A 21640-nucleotide genomic window follows, 5' to 3' on the forward strand; every position below is an offset into this window, starting at 1 on the left:
GATGACTAGGGATGACTAGGGATGACAGGGGTGACTAGGGATGACTAGAAATGACTGCGATGACTAGGGATGACTAAGGATGACTAGGGATGACTAGGGATGACTAGGGATGACTGGGATGACTAGGGATGACAGGGATGACTAAGGATGACTATCGATGACTAGGGATGACTGGGATGACTAGGGATGACAGGGATGACTAAGGATGACTAGGGATGACTAGGGATGACTGGGATGACTAAAGATGACTAGGGATGACTGGGATAACAAGGGATGACTAGGCATTACTGGGATGACTAGGGATGACTAAGGATGACTAGGGATGACTAGGGATGACTAGGGATGACTGGGATGACTAGGGATGACTAGGGATCACTGGGATGACTAGGGATGACTGGGATGACTAGGGATGACAGGGATGACTAAGGATGACTAGCGATGACTAGGGATGACTGGGATGACTACGGATGACTGGGATGACTACGGATGACTATGGATGACAAGGGATGACTAGGGATGACTTGGATGACTAGGGATGACTCAAATGACTAGGGATGACTAGGGATGACTGGGATGACTAGGGATGACCAGGGATGACTATGGATGACTGGGATGACTAGGGATGACTAGGGATGACTAGGGATGACTAGGGATGACAGGGATGACTAGGGATGACTAGGGATTACTGGGATGACTAAGGATGTCTAGGGATGACCAGTGATGACTAGGGATGACTGGGATGACTAGGGATGACTAGGGATTACTAGGGATGACTGGGATGACAAGGGATGACTAGGGATGACAGGGATGACTAGGGATGACTAGGGATTACTGGGATGACTAAGGATGTCTAGGGATGACCAGTGATGACTAGGGATGACTGGGATGACTAGGGATGACTAGGGATTACTAGGGATGACTGGGATGACAAGGGATGACTAGGGATGACAGGGATGACTAGGGATGACTAGGGATTACTGGGATGACTAGGGATGACTAAGGATGACTAGGGATGACTAGGGATGACGGGGATGATAAGGGATGACTAGGGATGACTGGGATGACTAGGGATGACTAGGGATGACTGGGATGACTAGGGATGACAGGGATGACTAAGGATGACTAGGGATGAGTGGGATGACTACGGATGACTGGGATGACTACGGATGACTATGGATGACAAGGGATGACTAGGGATGACTTGGATGACTAGGGATGACTCGGATGACTAGGGATGACTAGGGATGACTGGGATGACTAGGGATTACTAGGGGTTACTAGGGATGACTAGGGATGACTGGGATGACTAGGGATGACTAGGGATGACTGGGATGACTAAGGATGACTAGGGATGACCAGTGATGACTAGGGATGACTGGGATGACTAGGGATGACTAGGGATGACTAGGGATGACTGGGATGACTAGGGATGACTAGGGATGACTAAGGATGACTGGGATGACTAGGGATGACTAGGGATGACTGGTATGACTAGGGATGACTAAGGATGACTAGGGATGACTACGGATGACTGGGATGACTAGGGATGACTGGGATGACTAAGGATGACCAGGGATGACTAGTGATGACTAGGGATGACAGGGGTGACTAGGGATGACTAGGGATGACAGGGATGACTAGGGATGACTAGGGATGACTGGGATGACTAGGGATGACAGGGATGACTAAGGATGACTAGGGATGACTAGGGATGACTAGGGATGACTGGGATGACTAGGGATGACTAGAGATGACAGGGATGACTAGGGATAACTAGGGATGACTGGGATGACTAGGGATGACAGGGATGACTAGGGATGACTGGGATGACTAGGGATGACTGAAATGACTGGGATGACTGAAATGACTAGGGATGACCAGGGATGACTGGAATGACTAGGATGACTGAGATGACTGGGATGACTGAAATGACTAAGGATGAGAAGGGATGACTAGGGATGACTGGAATGACTTGGGATGTCTAGGAAGATTAAGATGTCAGTCTTGCTGACATGAAAGACACAGACTACGAGCAGTCTCCTTAGGTTTTAGTTTGTCCAGTGAAACACAAAAATAACCAGGTGCGTAACTGGAATGAATAAAGAGACTCTCTGTTTTTCTCCTTGGGGTGCTGCCCTTGTTTGCATCTCGAGGCTTTGCCGCTCAATGCTTGGGCACTTGTTCACTTCCCTCACAAAATCTGATGAAGAAGAGAGACTGCTCGCAGTCTATGTAAGAAACAAAATGTTAAACAACAACAATCACCAGAAGAAGGAACTTTTTTAGGGAAATAGGCTTCTGCCACAACTCACATCGGTAGCAAGAAGTGTTATCAATGTTTTCTCGCATTCTTGCTCATGGAATATCTTTCGATTTTCACCTAAGAAAAATAGCATCTGTTAGATTCCTGTTGAGTCCAGTGAGCTTAGACAAGAGTGGTTATTAGGGCTGGATGCCTAAGGAGGCTTTGATAAGTTGTAAAGAAAAAACAAATCAATAAAATGAAACATGGCAATCAACAAAATCGTGCAGTGCATTATTATTTTTCACGCTGAAGTGCTTAATTATGCCAAAACCCCAAGATCTGGACGTAAATAAACTGGAAACTTAAAGAATTCAAGCTTACCGTTCTTTGCTGCCAAGGCTATAGCTTTTGCCTGAAATAAGACAAAATTATAAAGAAACATAAATATACATAGCTAGCCTTTCTGGTAACCATATTTTCCCTTGGCACACGTATCCGCATAGGTCATTTCATGGGGAAATACAATACTAAAAAAGTTCTTTAAAATTGAGTGGCTTTAACCATGATAAAACAAGGTTGAGAATTTAGCTTCAGTCTTTCTTGTTAAAATAATTCAACAGTACAGATCTGTGGGATCTGTAAGTGTATGGGGATGATCAATAAACTGGAGGTTCAGTCTTCATGTCCTAACCCTTTTATTCCTAAGGGTAACCAATATCAAATTTCTCCTAACAAAATCAATACATAAACATGTAGAAAGGTTGCAAGAATTAATAAAGTGATCACCAAAGGGAAAGAAATGCTTTGATCTTTTGACAAATTGTGGATATTACAAATTAAAGGGTGAAATCATTTTTCTGACTTATAAAATAACATGCCTGCTTGTTTATTAAACAATACCTCTGCATTTTTTTAAGCATTCTGCTAGCCTGAATTTTATCTGACTCCTCTGCTCCTTCAGTTACCTGGGAAGAGGCGTTATCTCTCTTGGGGGATTGCAACTCAAAAAGACGGCTAAAATTCAGGCTAGCATTTAACCAATTTAAAATATAAAATTATTTCATTATTTCATCTAACAGCTATGACAGGTTTTTCCCCAAACTCTAAGCCCTGGGAAAGGCTTATTGTGAGCTACAATATTGCCAAGGGCTTGAATGACCTAAGGATCATCACAATTTGAGGCTTTAGCTCTTGTTTTTTATTGGTAACTGTTCCACCAAATTAGACAGCACATGCAAATTTACTGAGAATGATTTATGTCTTAAACTAGAATCATATGCTTCTGGTTAAACATAATGATTAAAAGAACATACCGCATGCTGCTGGACTTCAGGAATAGTGGACTCAGCAGCAAATGCAAGAAGTTTTTGTAATCCACCAGAGGTCTGAATAAGCTAAAAAGATTTAAAAGGTTTCAAACAACAATCTAGAAGCCAATAGTGAAAGGCTAGGAAGGAAGGAACTTTCAGACATTTTTGCCCCCTAAACCTTTTTAAATCTATCCCATGAAGCAGATTTTAGAAAGAAAACCAACAAAGAGTGATCTCCTATCTAAACTTCTCTAAAAATTGAGTTGCAAGGAAAAAGTGTAAGCAAAGTGGAAAAACTTAATGCATACAGCTGTAACAGGGAAGGACTTCGAGAAAGACTACCCCCACTTTACATTACTAAGAAAAGTACATTAAACAGGTGAGAAATGAAAGGTAAACTACCTGCATACTCTCTACATCCTGAAGACAGTTTGACAAAACTTGCAAAGCTTGCACATGTAAATCCTCATATTCCTGCAAGAAGTCACACATTAGACACATGTATATATTTTTTCATTTCCTCAATTTGACAAAAGTATTTTCAACACTGACCTTATTTCCAACAAATTCAACAAGTTTTTCAAGTCCTTCAAGGTCCCTCAAAGCTCCTCTGTTATCAGCTGGCAAAATAAAAAATGCAAAACTAGTCTCCACAGGGTTTCAACGGCATGTAGCATAATGTTCACTAGCACTACCTTCCTGATGACATCTATATTGCAGCTTAAATGCAGTATATTTCATTTGCCCAAGGGTGACAAAAAATGCCACTTTTAAAACTTATTTACAAGTACACACATGTACAATGAATTTGTTGGACACCCTGGATTCTTGGGCTCAGTTTTTCTTAGAGCACACTTGTATATAATTTTAGTTTTCTTAAATAAAATTATATAAGACTATAAATAACAATAAAAAGTGTATTAATCAATTACCATCAAGTGTAATTTGGATCAAACTCTCCAGTGCCAGCTGTTGAATGATGGCATACTCTGAATCTAGCAATGCCAAAAGAGGTTGCAACCCTAAGAGCAATAATCAGATAATAAAATCCATTCATTAAATAAATGTTCTAATATTGTAATAACAATAATATGAAAGAAGATCATTGCAGCTATAGACGCAACATTTGCAGCTGTGAAAAAAATTCAAGTTATGATTTTCATATATTCATAACTTCATTGTAGTAACAGTCAATAATGACCTAATAATGAGATAATTATATCCAGTTTATTATTTTAGTGGGAGAGGGGGCACAATAGACTGGTTGTAAGAACCCCTGGTTGTAAGACCCCTGGGGTGAGGAGACAGCTGTCATTTCAGGGTAACATAGCGAGGGAGCAAATGCCACTTAAGACTTGAGGCCAGAGGAACTAATAGCACACTCACAGTTAACAAATTAACAGTCTACTAATTATTGTAACAGTCCACTGATACTCACCATTCATTTCTCGTATGGCAGATCTGCTGTGGTAATCTTGAACTAGCAGTGAAATGGCTTCGACTGAGTTTTTCTGAGAAACATAAAAATACTTGACAGTGAAACACAAAGTGCCAGGGACTGTTGACGTCTCAATTTTTTGGGCATATGCTGTATCAAGGTCTTCACCCATACTTTTTACTGTAGTTAAACTTAAGTTTAAGCTTTATGTGCTTATTATACAAGTAAATCAAATATGCCACTGGGCACACCCATTACTATTGCTGTGAAGGCTACAGAGTATAAAAAAACTGACTGGAAGAGGTTCAGAGCCACCTTAAATTTTGAAAAATCTAAGAGTCACCTAGTGTTAGCATGGAGGCATGTGTGGCCAAGCAGTTAACACCTTGAACTTGGGATTTAGAGGTCTGGAGTTCAAGCCTTGCTGTCGCATTGTTTCCTTAGACAAGGACCTTTACTCCACTTCATCTCTTTTCACCCAGGTGTATAAAATGGGTACCAGCGACATACTGCTGGGAAGTAACCCTGCGATGGACTAGTATCCCAGCCATAGCATGCTTCATGCAAAGGAAACTGGCACAAGATCCGGGATGAAACTTATTTCCTAGCGTTAGAAGATTACTATGCATACAGTTGTGTATATAACCAGAAATTTTATTACTTAATTTTCTAAACATGTACAGACTGCAGAGAACAACATGTACCATTTATTTGCATGATGAAACAGATCCTTGCATAAGCATGATTTTTTATTATTTAACTATTACCGGTAACTAAATGTTACAGAATGGCAAGCATTCTTAGTTCAACTCTTCCTAAAGGAGATTAAATTTAGCCCTAAGATCTGATTCTTCACTTCATACCTGCACATCACAGTCAGTGGAGGAAAGAAGTTTTATGATGGGCTCCAGGCCTCCCTGTTCAAATATCTCCACTTTGCAAGAAAACTCAGCTACAAGAGAAAAAAAAAAAAACAGCTGTTTTGAAACTTTTCTGTACACCACTGGGTGTCTGAAACAAGAATTTATTAAAGTAGATTTAAAAATATTATTATTCTGTCATACACAGTTTGAAATATTGCCTTAATAATATTTTAACATCTTCTAAGCAATAAGAAATGCTTTATAGTGTCATGATATAATTTATTAACTTACCTGCCATAGATGAAAGTGCCAAACTCGCAAATTCATGGCATAAAACATCCTCTAAATAATCAATAGAAAAATCAAAAATTAAAAATAGTAATTCTCTATGAGTCACAGTAATTTTTCACTCTTTTCTTTTTAATTTTTTTTTGCTACAATTATGGTTATTTTGGCATCAACTTACCATCAGGTCCAAGCAGTGTTACCAGTGGCTGAATACTGGACAATTTCCGGAGTTCTTTTTTAACATTTGCTGAAGTGAAAACAAATTAGTTTAAGTAACTGTGTTTAAAAAATTAGGATAAAAAATCTTTAAAAAATTATTCTCAAAAAAATAGTTAAAAGTAGGGGTAGTGGGCCTGTGGTTTATACTTACTAATTGCTGTTAGAAGAGTCCCAGGACTCACCTTACTTATTTGTAGCAAAATCACTGCTATTTTTACATTTATGTAAATAATCATGAAGTGCAAGGCGCTATTAATTGTACTAACCATTTTGAGCCATAGTTCCAAGACACATGGTAGCATTCCTTCTGACAACCTTGTCTTCTGATGAAACCTGTTTTAACAGAAGTTCCAGTGCTCCGAGATTCAAAAGCTCCTGTCTGTTCTCATCACCTAAGTAGCAAATAAGAAATGTTCAAAGTTTCAGTCTGGTTACCCTGTGTACATCCACCTTCTTCATTGTGTCTCTCTTTGATTTTGCTTTTCTTATGGAAGGAAGTTGAAAAGGTTACCATCTGGCTTAACAGACAATCATTTCCCAGTGAAGTTATAAAAATTGTGGGTTACTATGTGTAATGTAATGGTCTCCCTTGGCCCCCTACTGTGTATAACTACCCAAGTGTTTTATAGACGAAAGCCCACTGGCAGCCACAAACATAGTGCCCAGCCTGAATTCTGAGTATCAGGCGTTTCTCTGGGGGGAAAGGGAGAAGAGAGAAGCCAAAAGGGGAGAAAACAAAGGGCGAGAAATGCCTGACAAACACGCTCAGTGGACCAGAGTGGCCAGTGCAAGTGCCATTTTCATCAATCTAAGATGGTGTTGTCACACGGGTCATGTGATGATGACAAAAGTATGTAAACACCTTAATGCAATACAAAATCAAGAAGTCACCCAGCATGAAACTCGCGTTGTTGCAAGTTTTCTTTAAGAGAATACCACCTTAATTAAGCACTGTGTTCAGGCAGTGTGAATTTCCCGTTGGTTCTTGCATCTGATACGTCACAGAAATTTAAGACATTCCACAAATGTTTCTACTTAACTTAAGAATTAATATAAATCTGATAAATAAAAGAGCAATAATGAGGGAAAGACTATTTAACTTACATTTTTCTGCAAACTTGTACAACGCTTCACAAGCTGACTGAAGAACATGTTCTTCTGGAGAGTCTAACATAAGAACAACTGTATGGGGCTTCTTGCTAACAATATCCAGGGGGTCGAACTGTAAGTACAAATATATGGTCATACCAATCGTTAATGACGTACTTATATCCGTGCGTTGACCTTATTATTGCACTTGTCAACAAAAGCAGTGTGTTATTATTTACTCCATTATGGGGGTATTAAGACGGATTGGTCTAAAAACATAACTATCGGTCATTTTAAATAGAGCGATATAAAACTACAGAAGCTTAAGTCAAGAACACCCAGCGAGAAAGTCTCTTCGCGAAAAATGGTGTACAGTTTGCATAGAAATACCAACCTCATCTTTCGCAGGAGTCTCTGGTTCTTTTGCTTTCTTCTTTCCCATAATTCGACGACAATCTTACTTGTTTTGGAGGCAAATTAATACCCTTAATCACACAAAGATATTGTGGGATTTCTACTACAAAATCGCCGCCATTTTACCTACACACTCCCGTTGCTATAGTAATTTGATATCTTCGGTTTTAGTTTCCCGCGCAGGAACCATGAAAAAGAGGCTAGTTCCAATCCCTTGCGCAATCAAAACACTGAATCATCAAAATGGTGTACGTATCTGGAAGTAAGTGAAAATTTGGAAATGGAAAGTTGCTTCTTTTATTAAGCTTCTGCTTACACATCTTCGTTTTATTCGACAGGTAACGTCTTAGACAACAGATCGATATGGAGATTGTCCATATTCTCCGATGTCTTTTGGGGAATCGTCAACTTCGTGGTTTTATTGTAAGCTTGCAGTGATTTCATTTTACAATGCTTTATCATGATTACATTCGTTACTGTGAACATTACACGTAAACTGTTTTTAAGCTTTTTTTGGCCGTTTCACTCACTGTGGTTTGTTGCTTTTTTGTTTCTTTGTTGGTTTGAAAATAGCTTTCACACCATGTTTTCGGTGAGTATTGAGTAGATGCAGAATATATTAACTACTTGCTTTATTTAAGCTTAATAACATACGGTAAGCTTAATCAGTAAGATTTAAATAGTCTGCTAATTTCGTTTAAAATGCTTTCATGACTGTCATACAATTACATTCCACATACTTTTTTAAAGAACTATTCCTGACTGTTGAACGTTATGCACAAGATATTTCTCAGCGAGCCTCCTCGTTCACAACTTTGTGCCATAGATTGGTAAAAATTTATTGACCAAAAATTCAGTCAAACTTGTAAATAAACAGACTCCACGTTGTGCTTGTCCAGAAAATATCCCAATATCCTAACCCCCCCCCCCCCCCCCCCATGTAAGGTTCTTTGGCTTGAACCCTGTCACCCTAGCTTAAGTCCATACTTTCCTTTTAAAATTTTGTGCTGTAAGGTACCCCTCCCCCAAAGGCTTTTTTCATAATCCTACCCAGGAATAGCGAATAGCTCTTTTCGCATGACCCTTGTGTTTGACCAGGCCTTCCATTGAGGGCTGGGGGCCCATGATTTCCCCTGGCTACTATGAACATGGCGCCTGGTTACTTTCATAGGAAACTAGAAGAAAAATAGAACCAAAAGAAATCCCTACCTCCTTGATTACCCACTTACTTGTTGTATTTATTCAGCAACTTGAAATCTTAATGATAGCCCTGCGTGAATTTTTGCAATATTCCCCAACTGACTGGTGAGCTTGCTCGCAAGCCATCTGGCACCCTTCATAAAGGAATAATGAACAACAGCAAGTACTGCTACACTTCTCTGTCATATCATCTGCAAAACAAGGCTGATGTTAGCGGGAACCCTATTACGCAGACACTAGCAGGGGTCCCATGTACACCCACTTAACAATAATTGTTTCAGTTGTAGTATTGATTCTGATCTTTTAATCCTCAGCCTGGGCTCACAAAGCATGGTAATTCTTACACAAGTACAGATTACAGACCTGGGCAAGGGTAAGATTTTATAGTTTTCTAATAAGTTTGAAATCAAGACCCAGTCATGCTGTATGGTCCTAAATTTTTTAACTCTTTTAGTTTTGAAATTCGAAATGCAACAAGTACCGCTTCCTTTTGCTGTAAGCTGAAAGCATTCCTCTTATCATAAATAGTAATTTATATATATATATATATATATGTATTTTTTTTCTTTCTTTGCTCTTTTATTTTCTTTTGTTTTGTTTTTTTTTTCTTTTTGTCATTTCGCTTTTATTAGCCTAGAACTATGATTAGTACGACTATCTAATATACTTATTTTAAGATTTACTGTAGCTCTGCCATTGATTTTCCCATGTGTAATTATGATAATATTTTGTTCTAATTATCTAACTGAGGGAGCCCATTCCTTATAAGTCCGGTGGCTTCTCTTGGGCTTCCTCGCCATGAGAGTTTAAGTAATTAGATTTTATTTGATTTGTACAATTTTTGGCAAACAAAACAATAAACAATATAAACAATAATGGTTCCGTAATAGTTATACAACATGTAAAGCATGCTACTATTTTTTCCTTTCATAACAGACCCCCAAGACCTCCAGGAAGAAGGTTTGGAAGAATCGGTGGAGGAGGAGGTGGTACGTAGTTCATTGATGAACATTTTGGGGTTTAGTGATATATTCAATGTAATACCTGTATTATTGTACTGAAGTGCACCTTCCCCAAAATCAGCACCATTCAAATACAGAATGTTCAGAATCTGGGAAAAGAAATAGCATAAATATGCAAAAAGCCACACCAAGAGTCAGTTGTGTGCGATTTTAATTTCATATGTGAGATACCTGGGAAAAGGTTTTACCCAAATTTATAAAGGTTTGTATGGAGGTACCTTGTTGTTGTCCCTTTGAGGGGCACAAATATGGCAGCTGGAAACTAACAGAAACATCAGTCTTTGAGGTTTGCTACAAAAACACAAATTCATGGCTCTTGAGGAACTCATAAGGATTCATGTAATATTTATTCTGTGACAAGGAATGAAAATCTGAAAAAACGGTAATGTTTATAACCTACAGTTACATGAGAGCTTTCCTGGCTGCCAACTAAATTCCATGTCACACAAAAGTTTGGAAATTCAAGCACCCTCTATTGCAAAAAGACGAACCCTTTCGAACCGAAAATGTGTATAGATAAAGGTGTTTAGCTGCTGTAATATCTCATGAAAGTGAACACTAAGAAGAATAAATAACTCTTAGTTCGAATATTGGTGACGTCATGTGAAAACTGAGAATAATTCGTACGCATTCTTACGCCTAACAGCACATAATTTCGGGCATGATTAGGGCATGCCTGAAGGCTGAAGTTCCTGTAAATCTTCAGTTTCTCTTTTCAAAGTTTGGTGACCTATTATTCTTTTTCTCTTTTTCAAAAAAAAATGAGTGGTAACTTTCTTTTGTTAGAATATAATATAGACTAATTCCCAGTGCAGAGAGAGGAATAATCGTTGGAAATGTGTCCAAAGCATGTATTCGTAATATAACCATGTTGGTATTTTAAGGAATGGTTGAGTATATACAAGTTGCCCTTGCTCCTAAAAGAGTGTGGGGACCCCCTGATTACATTTCAGAATTTAAGTTTCAACAGCAAAAAGGACCAATCAGTAAAGACAGACAAAAATTAAATCTCACAGAGAAATGCCCTTAAATGTATTGATTTCAGTTGTTCATTTTAGGTGCACCATACAATCCTGGGCCTCCAATGGGTGGTGGATGAGGAAGGTATGTGATTTTCAGTTATGAAATTTCAAAAGTACATGAGAAACCATGTAACGCAAACTCTGGAGGGAAACGAAAAACAGTTAGAGTTAGCGGGGGGTTCGAGTTATCGGGACTGATTGAATATTCAATTTGCCCTGTTGACAATTGATAGTTACTAATTTTTTAGCACCTCAATGTATGAATTCTGGCTACTACATGTATAAGCCTACCCAGATATCAGCTCCCCATAAGAAACTTCCCTGTACCTAAAGGCGTTGTGGCCTGTTCCTGGTGTTCAGGTAGTAGAAAATGATCCGAAATGGAGAGTAGAGAGAAGAAAAACTGAAGAGAGGAAGAAGGGATAGAACTCTTCTCTTGCTTTCTCTCCCTACCCACCCTGTCCTTGTTTTTTCCTGCTCACCTCTCTCTGAGCTTTTTCCACTATTTGAACAGGCTAAAGGGGTGCATTATTGTAGTGGTCAGCACTTTGGATTTCAGGTCCCTAATTTACAAACTGAAAGGAATCCTACGAGCCTGTTTACATGGAGGTGGGGACCCTACCTATCTAGGTTAGGTAACCCACTTAGGTTGAGTAACCCACCTGTCCATATAATCTCTCATTTTAATTTTATCACGTTTACATGATAGGTGGGGTGACCCGCCACATCTTACCTCACCTACATGGGGTCCCCCACCTCCATGTAAACAGGCCTTAAGTTTAGATATGTCTTGAATTATTCTTTCTTATCTATGGCTTATGTTATGTGACAATACTGAGATAAATATTAGCTTTTAAGGATGTTTTCGTAAGTCTGGGCGCAGGTTTGTGGTTCTTGACCTGATGACACCGTGATGTACTCTCAACATCAAAGATGTGCTCTCTGTTATTGTTGCTTGGTTAAAAAAAGTTTAAACAATTAGCTTGCAGGCAGTTAAATTTGAAATCATTTCATGTACAAAGCTGACTAACTTTTTGGCCTTTCTCTTTCATGGTTTTTTTTCTTTTAACGGGATTTAGCTTTCTCACAAATAGATCCTGCCATAGCAAGAGAGAATGATTTAGCTCATTCTCTCTTGTCCACAGTTAAGGTGTATCAATTTCAAACTTGGCAAGTTAACCAACTAAGGCATTCTTTCCGGCAGTGTCGATTTAATATATCAAGCATGAGATGCAGTGTTTCATCACCAGATGAGACACCGAGAAGAGAGTTGAAAATACGACACCCAGCGGAGTATTTTTAACGAACTTCGAGGTGTTTTATCTGGTGATGAAACACTGTGTCAAATGCTTGATGTTACTTCTCAAACAAAATGATTTAAATTAGGGATGCAATAATGAGCAGTTTTTGATCTGATTTCCAAACACTCATTAAACATTGATTTCCTTTGTATTTTCTTTATGAATTATTAATGCATTTGAGAAGGATATACCCTGACTGGCCCTTCTCAAAACTTGAAAAACCGTGGCAGAGTCTATCGTAGCAAAATCAGCGATATTCGCCAAGGAAAAGTAGTTCCCACGAAAATTTCAAGTCATATGGTAGGCAGGTTCCTGTGCATTAACTTGTAGCATCCATTCCGTGTGGGGCCTGTTAACCTCAAGCACACCCTCACAGTAACCTTTGCCTTTTTTTACTGTAGGTAGATGCTTGGTATTCTAGCTCGTCAGCTGGTGATGTCAAGCGTAATATGAAGACAACAGAAAGATTCTGTGCATCACTGCAGCAGATAATTGACGCCTCCTGGGGAAAACCATACATGGAACCTGGACAGTGGCTGATGCTTCCTTGTTGTCTTTTATTTTGTATAAGAGAATGTAGATATTAAAAGATTACAAACCGCGTTGATTTGTTTGCTGTGGAGACTTGAAAAAGGGTCTGTTATAGCGAGTTTGTTGTAATCAAACGACTTTGACTTTTGTCGGTGATTCAGCTGCTATTGTTATTATCAGTGTGCCCGAAACAGTGAGATATCCACTAGGCGAGAGTTGACCCTATTGCTATAGGAGGGCCAAACGCCCATAGGGCTCAGTTCCCTTACATTATTAGCCCTAAACGGGTATATTCCGCCAAATGGGGTATGGTTTTGGGGGATCTTAATATTATTGTGGTATACAATCTCTCTTTGTGGTGCATGGTGTACATGTACATCCCAACTGGAAGTTCTGGGAAAAGCGGTCCTAATGCACAGTAATTTTTAGGGAGTTATTATAACTCCAAAAATGGATTTTAAATTTTAGGTACAGGATAACCCCTCTTTGGGGGTTACTTTAACTTCTAAGTTAACTCCAAATTTGGGGTCATTTTTACTCGTGAAAAAGAGTTCTTTTTACTCCCAGGCTGGAGTTAAAATAACTGCAATAATGGGGTTATTTTTGCTCCTTGCATGGGTTGTTTTTACTCTTTTTGGAGTTACTTTAACTCTGAAAGTGGAGTAAAAATTTTAGGCACAGGATAACTCCTTTTTGGGGGTTATTTTAACTCCTCAATATCCGGGGTCATTTCTACTCCTGAAAAAGAGTTCTTTTTGGAGTGAAAATAACTCCCCAAAAAATAACTCCACTGTAAGGAGTTAAATTAATCCCACTAGAGGAGTTATTATTAACTCCTTGAAAATTACTGTGTGATTACTGTTAGGAGTAAGGCAATATAAAATAAAGACCTTTACCTTTACCCATTCTTATTCCCACAGTATAGTATATAGTACAGTATATCTTTATTGCGTCTTACTCTCCTGAGGGAGGCATTTGGTCTAATTACCATAAAGGTTTTCATAACTACAACAAATTATATAAAATATGAACGGAAACAACAAAATTATACGGCATATACCATTTCGATAATAATTATACTAAAGTATAATTTTAATTAACTAATCAATTAGATTTTTGACGGTAAAACACATTTAAGCATCCTATTCTTACCCACGAATTAATTTAACCTTACCAACAATATATGTTCGAGATATCCTAGAACGCTTTGTCTAATGTCTAAAGGACAGGTTTTGCACTTTTTCGTGACTTAAAGTATAACTCAACTCGATGTGATATCCTGTGAATTTCTTTACCTATGTGTAAAGGAAGTGTCATTTCGGGCAAAGATTTTCGGAATGGACCATTTCAGTCGGAGAATACTCCAGGGTAAACATAAGTAACTCTGACACCATCTGAAACTCACTGGTTTAAGTAAAAGGCTCTGTCGCAGGAAGCCACGCGTGAGCGGCACGCGCATGCAGGGTGCACGCGAGGGGCGAGGAAGGGAAGGCATATCGAATTATACGGAGAGACATTTTCAATGATTAAAAATATTATTTTGAAACATTTTCAATGAAAAACAATTAATCTTAAGCTAAATTTTTCATTCAATACATTTCTCTCTCTCGATATAACTTATCAGTTATCTCGTCTTTGTAACAGCTCCTTATGGCTGGTATGAATATAATTTTTTTTTTTGAAAAAGACAGAATTATGCGATCTTGCATGGTGTTTTCCGCCTCGACCTTCAGTCTAAGCCGGCTCCCTCCTCTTCGATGTGCATACTTAGCCTCATCCAATAATTGTTAATTCGTTACTTTTTAGATAAAGTCGATAAAACTTGTATTTTTTTTTCCAGTGAAAATAACTATTTACAGTTAGTAATTTGTCGTTGTGTTTTTCCTAGTCTATTCGGCAACCAAACATTGAATTTGTCATTTTGGAAGCCCTTGCAAGCAAAGAGCGAGCAGAAACCCTTACTAGTCCCCTGGCTAAACAATGAAGTGAGTGGTATTTTGGGTAATATTGATCACGTGATTGCCACAGATGTTCTTGGTATACGCACGTGTGCTTATTTGTTCCTCATTGTTCGCTTCTAAAATCCTTCAGGATACAAAAAAGTGAAACTGAAAGAGCCAATAGTAATCTAAAATTGCCATGTCAGTCATGTCACATGAACTGAAGGAGCAAATCTAGAGCGGTCATTTCGGTGATTGCCATGTCATGTCATGATCGACTGAAACGCTTCCTCATTGAACACGCGGTGAAGGTTCATTTAACCAAGCTTATGGCTATGAATATGGCCGGTCTTCCACAGCTGCCTCAAGCTGGTATTTACGATACCTTTCTTGCAACGACTTACAAACCGCTAGAAGGACAGATATTTTCAGCTACTTACTGGGGACAATTCCAGATGCCACAAACCAATAACCCCAGAGATATCCTTGTTGTAGGAGTTCAGAATCCTTTCGCCGCAACACTTAAGGCTATAATGAGTAGTGTTGTGGCTCAGTGCGGTGAAACGGTAAGGAAAGGAATCACGAGCACATCCCAGGGTGATGTCTGGCTTTGGGTAGAACCAACGTTAGGCGGTATAAATGTGAATTCCATTCACGAGTTCAAAATAGAAGAGACCACTGTATTTCCTTGTTACCCGGGCACCGGTTTCCCTCATGGCGGAGTTAGTATCAAGGCAAGCCTACTGACACCACCAATTACGTCTACCGCCATCCAAGTGACCCCAGTGGGCACCCAACTCGCGTTCACGTTTCCCTTTGACATGTGACTGAACAGAACTGAACATGACGCCGAGTCTGAAAAAGCCTTGGAAAGAAAACCGAAAGAAACAAGGAAAGAAAGGTATCACGTGTTTGTAGAAAAAGAATGCCAACTAACTGGACTATTTATCTTCGGAGACAGTCGATATAGTGTTCATTTAATCATTACAGTTTTGTTCTATTGAGTTTGGGGCGATTTTTGGAGGTTGCGCGAGAATCACGGTTATAATTTATACTCGCCTACCCTTTTTCAGTCTAGAACCATATTGCTAGCCAATCTGAGACTTTAATTACTATCCAGCAACAGTTAAGGACATCTTAGCCACTTTTCCCATTATTGTTTAATGATCAAGTTTCTGCCTTAGCTTCCTCAGTAGTTGAACGGTAATTCGCTTTATTATTTAAACTATGATGTTTTTCTGCGCGTCTTCTTGAGACGAGGTGTAATTAGGTCTAATTAGTGGTCTTAAGGCAAATGTTACATTAGCTAAGTTTCGCTGAGCTCTTTTAGCATAAGACTTTAGTCACTCTTAAGAACTAGGTCCTTCTATAGAACCCAAAATAGCAAGTTTTGTATTCCAAGTTGTGTACACAATCTAAGATTGTCTTCGTATCCTCAATTATGCTCACTTTTAAGCTCGTATAGTTATGTCTTTTTTGTCTGCAGCTGGGACTTATAATAAAAAATCAAGTATTAAAGTTAGATCGCTAGACTGTTAAATCAACTACCTTATAGTTTATAAAATCTAGGTAATCTGGTGTCAACGTGAGATTTGACTTGGCATTTTTATACTACAGTCGACGAGTTCACGATAACTCGATCGAAAAAAGTTCGAGTTGTCGCGAGTTCGAGTTATCGGGAGTAAGATCATCAATCTTCTCTACCCGGGCATCATGAACATGCCATGAACATGAGGTCACTTAATTTTTGTTCTGTTTCTCTCAATTTCTCTTTGCTGAATACTTTTGGTCAACCAGTTGACTAAGAATCTAGCGCTTTGAGCTACGTATTTTATAAGAATAACGCGCATATCTTTGCTTGCGTTGCCAGAACCGAATTTAAGTTTTTAGGAGAATAGTGGACGTGTATTCAGGTGACTGCAACGTATCGTTTTATGGAAATTTTTGTGCTTTCGAATTTATAGTCCGCTGAAGTTTATGCCTGTCGGTCGTACAAACGAGGAACTTATCACTACAATATTTATGTGAATTCCTTTACTTTTTAGTAGACAAGAACTTTTAATTTGGAGTCTTCGATTAATCAATAAAATAACAGAATGAGTGGTCTAATATCTACAAATCACTGATCTTTCATGCTGCTGCTGCTTCTTGACTTCGTGGCCACATGGCACGAAAACCGAGAGAACCAATTGTAATTGTCGTTTTCTGTCACATGACTACTTACTTCCTGTTTCACTTTCAAGGGAGAGGCGAGGTTTAAGGTAAGTCTCAGCTATTTCAACTGAATAAAAGTGGAATCGTAGTATTTTCAGTTCAGTAAAATTCGAATGCTTCATCTGAAACACCAACGGTGCAGTGACAGATTCTGGGTAAAGCTAGTACTATGGATGTATACTCGACCCGCGGCCACTAAATTCCGAAATTAGAGGGTTTTCTTAAGCGTGTTCATCTGTCACAACGCTGGCAAAACATTTGGTGCCCAAGTCTTATAATACATGACACGCTTTGAGACGGCGTTCTTAATTTAAACCTTTGAGTTCGACATTGCTTCTTGAGTGTGCGTACGGAGCCATGGCTTCAGCGGAGTAAATCGGCTTATGTGCTTCATGAAAGAAAAATAATAATAATAATAATAATAATAATAATGATGATGATGATTTGGAGGTAGCACATCCACAAAGTGGTTCTTCGTCTACCCTATTCCTGATCTAATTGGAATTTGGAGATGTTGGTTTTTGAGGAGGGGGAAAACCGGAGTAACCATGGCAGTAAACATAAAAAGAGATGATATCTTCTCATGACCATACCAATTTTCCCTCCTAGTCTGTTTCCGATAAGAGATCGAAAACTAATGAGAATTTGAGAGAAATTTTCTCACCGGGGTATAAACGTATAAGGACGCAAAGTGAATGCGGTGTTTCAAGAGAGAATGAGCTCTCTTGGGTGCATCAATGAAGAAATCCGGAAAGAAGTGACCGATTTACATGTTACCCCTTTTCCCTATAGCGCCTAAGAGACAGACGAACTAAAAGAAATGTTCAAGAACCTACAATTATCATTTTTGTGGAAACTAAAAGACAAATAGTGCGATCTCAAAATTCTTAGCAGGCTTGAGCCAAAGAAGTTTTATTTGAACGGCAACGTAAACACCGTAGGAATTTAGTCTACTTATGTTAAGTAATTGCTTGTTACAATTTATCACTTACTTAATGTAGAATGTAAAGTTATCTCACTTGAAAACTCCAGTCTCCTTGAAAAGGGCCAGCCGCTTACTTAAGATCGTCTACAGTCGTGGATAAAGAGAAGAAAGAAGAACAACTGCAGTTATAACAATATGTGACCAAATAGCCTATCTGTTTACTTGTTGATGTTGTCCGATTGTGGTACCGCAAAACCGGAAACCCATTTCCCTAGGTACTATGGGACTACTACTTTACCTGATCGCAGGTTGATACGGCCTAAAAACACAGTTTTCCGCGCGAAAAGCGTGATGCCTTTAACATTTTTCTCAGAATAAAGACTTAGATTTGATTACAGTACCGTGTATTGGTGAGATTTCAGATCCCGTTTGGAGGTTATTAGCACAAACCCAAAAGGACAATTATAAAGTTCGTTCCCCTGGGTTATCCACAGTATCATGTTGACTGCTTGTTGAGAATGTCCTGGGTGTGGAGGGAACTCCTTATCACGACGGATAAAACAGGACGACGAAGTTCAAATTATTTGGTTGTCTTCATAAAGAAACTGGCCGTAATAAGATCTAAAGAAAACAATAAATTGGACAAGTTTCAAACTTCTGACCTTTTAAGATTGGAAACTCTAAGTCCTTAATTCGTGAAGATGATGTATTGTGACCTAAGTTATCTAGTACTAGGAGCTAACTGACTAGAAAACGTCCCATTGACTAACTCTTAAGATCTAATTATCCATTTGCGATTATCAGTCTGTAAGTCTATTTTTTTACTAAGAATTTTATTGCAAATTTTGAATTAGTAAATTGAGCAAAGTTTATCTATCACCTATGAACCAGCACCGAATATTATGTGTATATAACCTCCTGGTAGTCTTTCCTCCTAAATTAAAGAACACGCAACTGTGTAGACTTTTTCAAAGTCCTTCGCTTGTCATTTCCGATTCCGGTAGTTGGCCCCAGCGCTCGCTTTTGCCGCAGAAAAAATAAGAAAATCTACCGCTCGTGCTTTGCGCTTGTGAAAAAATTTGAGCTCGACCTGTAAGCGAGTCTAGCAACTGTGGTATTTGAAAATAAAAGTCATAACAGCTACGGCCAATAGGTGACGAGCTGCTTGAGCGAAATCTTACAACTGATGACGGTTATGGTATAAAGCCGTATAGTCATGCTGGTTTCATAGACACCGCCTTTCAACAATTTAACTGACTTACAATTTACGCAAGCTAGAAAACAAATAGAATCTGACTGATTTAGCGAAAGGATGTTCTATGGAGATTATGTTTTATCTTCAGAAGGGGGTCTGACGTAGCTAGCGTTGTATGGATTTCTTTCCTCGTCAATGGAAAAGCTGTTTAATGAAGTGAAGGTTTTGTAGTTCCTGTCAAGAGCTCTTGTTCTTAATATTTTTCTATCTTCATTTTTCTGGTGCGATACTTCCTTCGGGTTATCAGGCACTGATGCCGGTGATTTAATTACCCTTTCGAAAGCGGCGAAAGTTCAAGTTCATGTTCAAGTTCAAGTTCATTTATTCACACTTATTCAATTACAATACAACGATAAGGAAAAAAAAAGGAAGAAGTAAAAAACAGAGCTAACTATACATTGAATTAAACATAAAAAAGGAAGAGTGTGTAGCAGCCAAAGGAGCCAAGCTTTCGAGTTGGCTACTACCACAGAACAGTTACAAGTGGGTGGAGGTTATACAGTACTAATAAAAAAAACTATTAAAATTAAATAATTAAATAAATAGAACTACGTAACAGATTAGAGTTGTTCAAGGGCGCTATGAAGCGCCAATAATATATTTTTTGCCTACGTTTCTTGAATTAAGGCGTTTTACTGAGTTGTTGATTTTGTTCCATGTTTTATGGAAAATTACCGCATGTAGGGATATTTTACGATCGTAGTATGCCGGTTAATATTTTTATTTGAAGTTTTTCTTTTATTCCATCGCAGCCTTTTTCAGTAACTCTGTAGCAATGTATCAGATCTGAACTTAAAATATGAGATAACAAAGCTGACAAACTGGACGTTAACACGAAACTGCATAAATAAAAAACTAATAGTCTTTATTCAATCAAAGGATAAAAATACATATCCTATGTTACAGTTAAAAGTATTAAAAGATACACGATAAAATACAATAGTAATATAAGATAGAATAATACTATACTAAATTATATTTAAAAATAAGTCTATTTACAAAGGTTTTCTTGTATCTCTCCGTTTTTATCTGAGGAAGGTGACACCTTCTACTACGCAAATTATATACTAATTTTATCTTTGGGAATGATCGCACCTAGCATATGATTATTAGTAGCTCTTTTGAAAGCGGATTTATCTTGCTGTTCTAAAAGATTAAAGATGCTGACTGTTTGAGAAGTAAAATGACGCTTAGGGCACCTGTCTAAAAAACGCTGTATAACATTTAAATCAGAATCAGAAGCGCCATACACAGCGAGACCATATGTGAGAATGGGGAGAACTAGGGTTTTAAACAAGTGATCTATTTTCTTCTGGCTAAAGAGCTCCTTTCGTAGAGTTCTGAGAAAGTGAAGACACTTGTTAGCTTTTGTAAGCTTGAGCTAGTCTGACGTGCTAGCTAAATTTACAATTAGGCTGAAAAGTCATGATCAGTCCGAGCAATAAAAGGCTATCACATTGAGGTGAATTCGTCGTTAAACATCATTTCTGCAGAATGCAGAAAACGATCATGTACTGTCAGGCTTAGATTATAAAGGACGTCATTTTGCCTTAAACGCGCGTGACTTCTAATCAGCGATGACATGGAGGTGACGACTGGATCAAGGATCCGAAATTGGAACAGGACATCCAAGCATTATTCACATGTGTCATCGAATAAAGAAACTTCCAAAAATAGTTATTATCACCTGTTGCCAGTTTGTTTTGGCACAATTTCCTGCATGCATCACCTGATACACATCTTCCAAAGGCAGTTTAGGTATTAGCTAGTTTATCATAACACCAACGCAAAGTTGATATCGATTCCCTTTTTCTCGTTTGTTTAGGCATCAGGTCACGCCCCTACGCCCGTTTCCCTCCAAGCAATCGTATCACAGGGCGCAGAAGAGTTATTTGTGATGGCATGAAGCGAAATTTTTTACTGCCGAACGAACGAGTCGCCTGATGTTTACTGCAGAATCTATTATGACTTTCAAACAGTCATGCGATCGTGTTACTACTAACCTGGTAAAATAGTATCTAATGCCACGGAAAACCGCTGAAGGTAATGACTGCGGACGAATAACAGCGACTAACATATAATAAAGGTCTCTTTTTCTTCTTGGCACTTCGTGCCTCGCTCGGAAAGCTTCGCTCTCCAAATGCGTCGCGCTTCGGGCGACGTTCGTTCCCACCAAGCATTATATCATATTTTACCAGGTTAGTAACACGATCGCATGACTGTTTGAAAGATCAAGTTCGTAATAGATTCTACAGTAAACAGAGGCGACTCGTTCGGCAGTAAAATTTTCACTTCATTTGCCATCACATATAACTCCTCCGCGCCCTGTGTCGTGTCCGCATGTTACGAATACTTTGAATTTCA

The 21640-nt window shown here is 38.6% G+C and overlaps 2 protein-coding genes across 2 annotated transcripts in view; one reads left to right on the forward strand and one right to left on the reverse strand.

Moving 5' to 3' along the window:
- Nucleotides 1-7997, reverse strand: part of LOC140942904 (armadillo repeat-containing protein 3-like) — a 56507-nt gene extending 48510 nt beyond the window's left edge. Inside the window, exons 1-13 of the mRNA XM_073391925.1 lie at nucleotides 7847-7997; nucleotides 7468-7585; nucleotides 6630-6755; nucleotides 6323-6391; nucleotides 6148-6198; nucleotides 5857-5945; nucleotides 4994-5066; nucleotides 4488-4577; nucleotides 4108-4175; nucleotides 3958-4029; nucleotides 3559-3639; nucleotides 2627-2657; nucleotides 2313-2380 (exon numbers count right to left, since the gene is read on the reverse strand). Coding sequence (XP_073248026.1) covers nucleotides 2313-2380; nucleotides 2627-2657; nucleotides 3559-3639; nucleotides 3958-4029; nucleotides 4108-4175; nucleotides 4488-4577; nucleotides 4994-5066; nucleotides 5857-5945; nucleotides 6148-6198; nucleotides 6323-6391; nucleotides 6630-6755; nucleotides 7468-7585; nucleotides 7847-7894 — 984 coding nt within the window. The 5' untranslated portion in view covers nucleotides 7895-7997. The remainder of the gene's footprint in view (nucleotides 1-2312; nucleotides 2381-2626; nucleotides 2658-3558; nucleotides 3640-3957; nucleotides 4030-4107; nucleotides 4176-4487; nucleotides 4578-4993; nucleotides 5067-5856; nucleotides 5946-6147; nucleotides 6199-6322; nucleotides 6392-6629; nucleotides 6756-7467; nucleotides 7586-7846) is intronic.
- Nucleotides 7998-8079: 82 nt separating this feature from the next.
- LOC140934272 (selenoprotein K-like) lies at nucleotides 8080-13010 on the forward strand. Its single transcript, XM_073383930.1, has 7 exons — nucleotides 8080-8128; nucleotides 8205-8289; nucleotides 8440-8458; nucleotides 9381-9439; nucleotides 10003-10055; nucleotides 11147-11192; nucleotides 12813-13010. Exons 1-6 carry the CDS (start codon nucleotides 8110-8112, stop codon nucleotides 11185-11187), a joined length of 276 nt encoding a protein of 91 aa, XP_073240031.1. The 5' UTR covers nucleotides 8080-8109; the 3' UTR covers nucleotides 11188-11192; nucleotides 12813-13010.
- Nucleotides 13011-21640: the final 8630 nt, after the last annotated feature.

This window comes from Porites lutea, chromosome 1 (genome assembly GCF_958299795.1).
Source record: "Porites lutea chromosome 1, jaPorLute2.1, whole genome shotgun sequence".
Lineage (NCBI taxonomy): Eukaryota > Metazoa > Cnidaria > Anthozoa > Scleractinia > Poritidae > Porites > Porites lutea.

Coding starts and splice junctions, on each gene's coding strand:
- LOC140934272 (XM_073383930.1), top strand. Junction 9,440..10,002: donor GATTACAGACCTGGGCAAGG/GTAAGATTTTAT, acceptor CTTTCATAACAG/ACCCCCAAGACCTCCAGGAA. Junction 10,056..11,146: donor AATCGGTGGAGGAGGAGGTG/GTACGTAGTTCA, acceptor TGTTCATTTTAG/GTGCACCATACAATCCTGGG.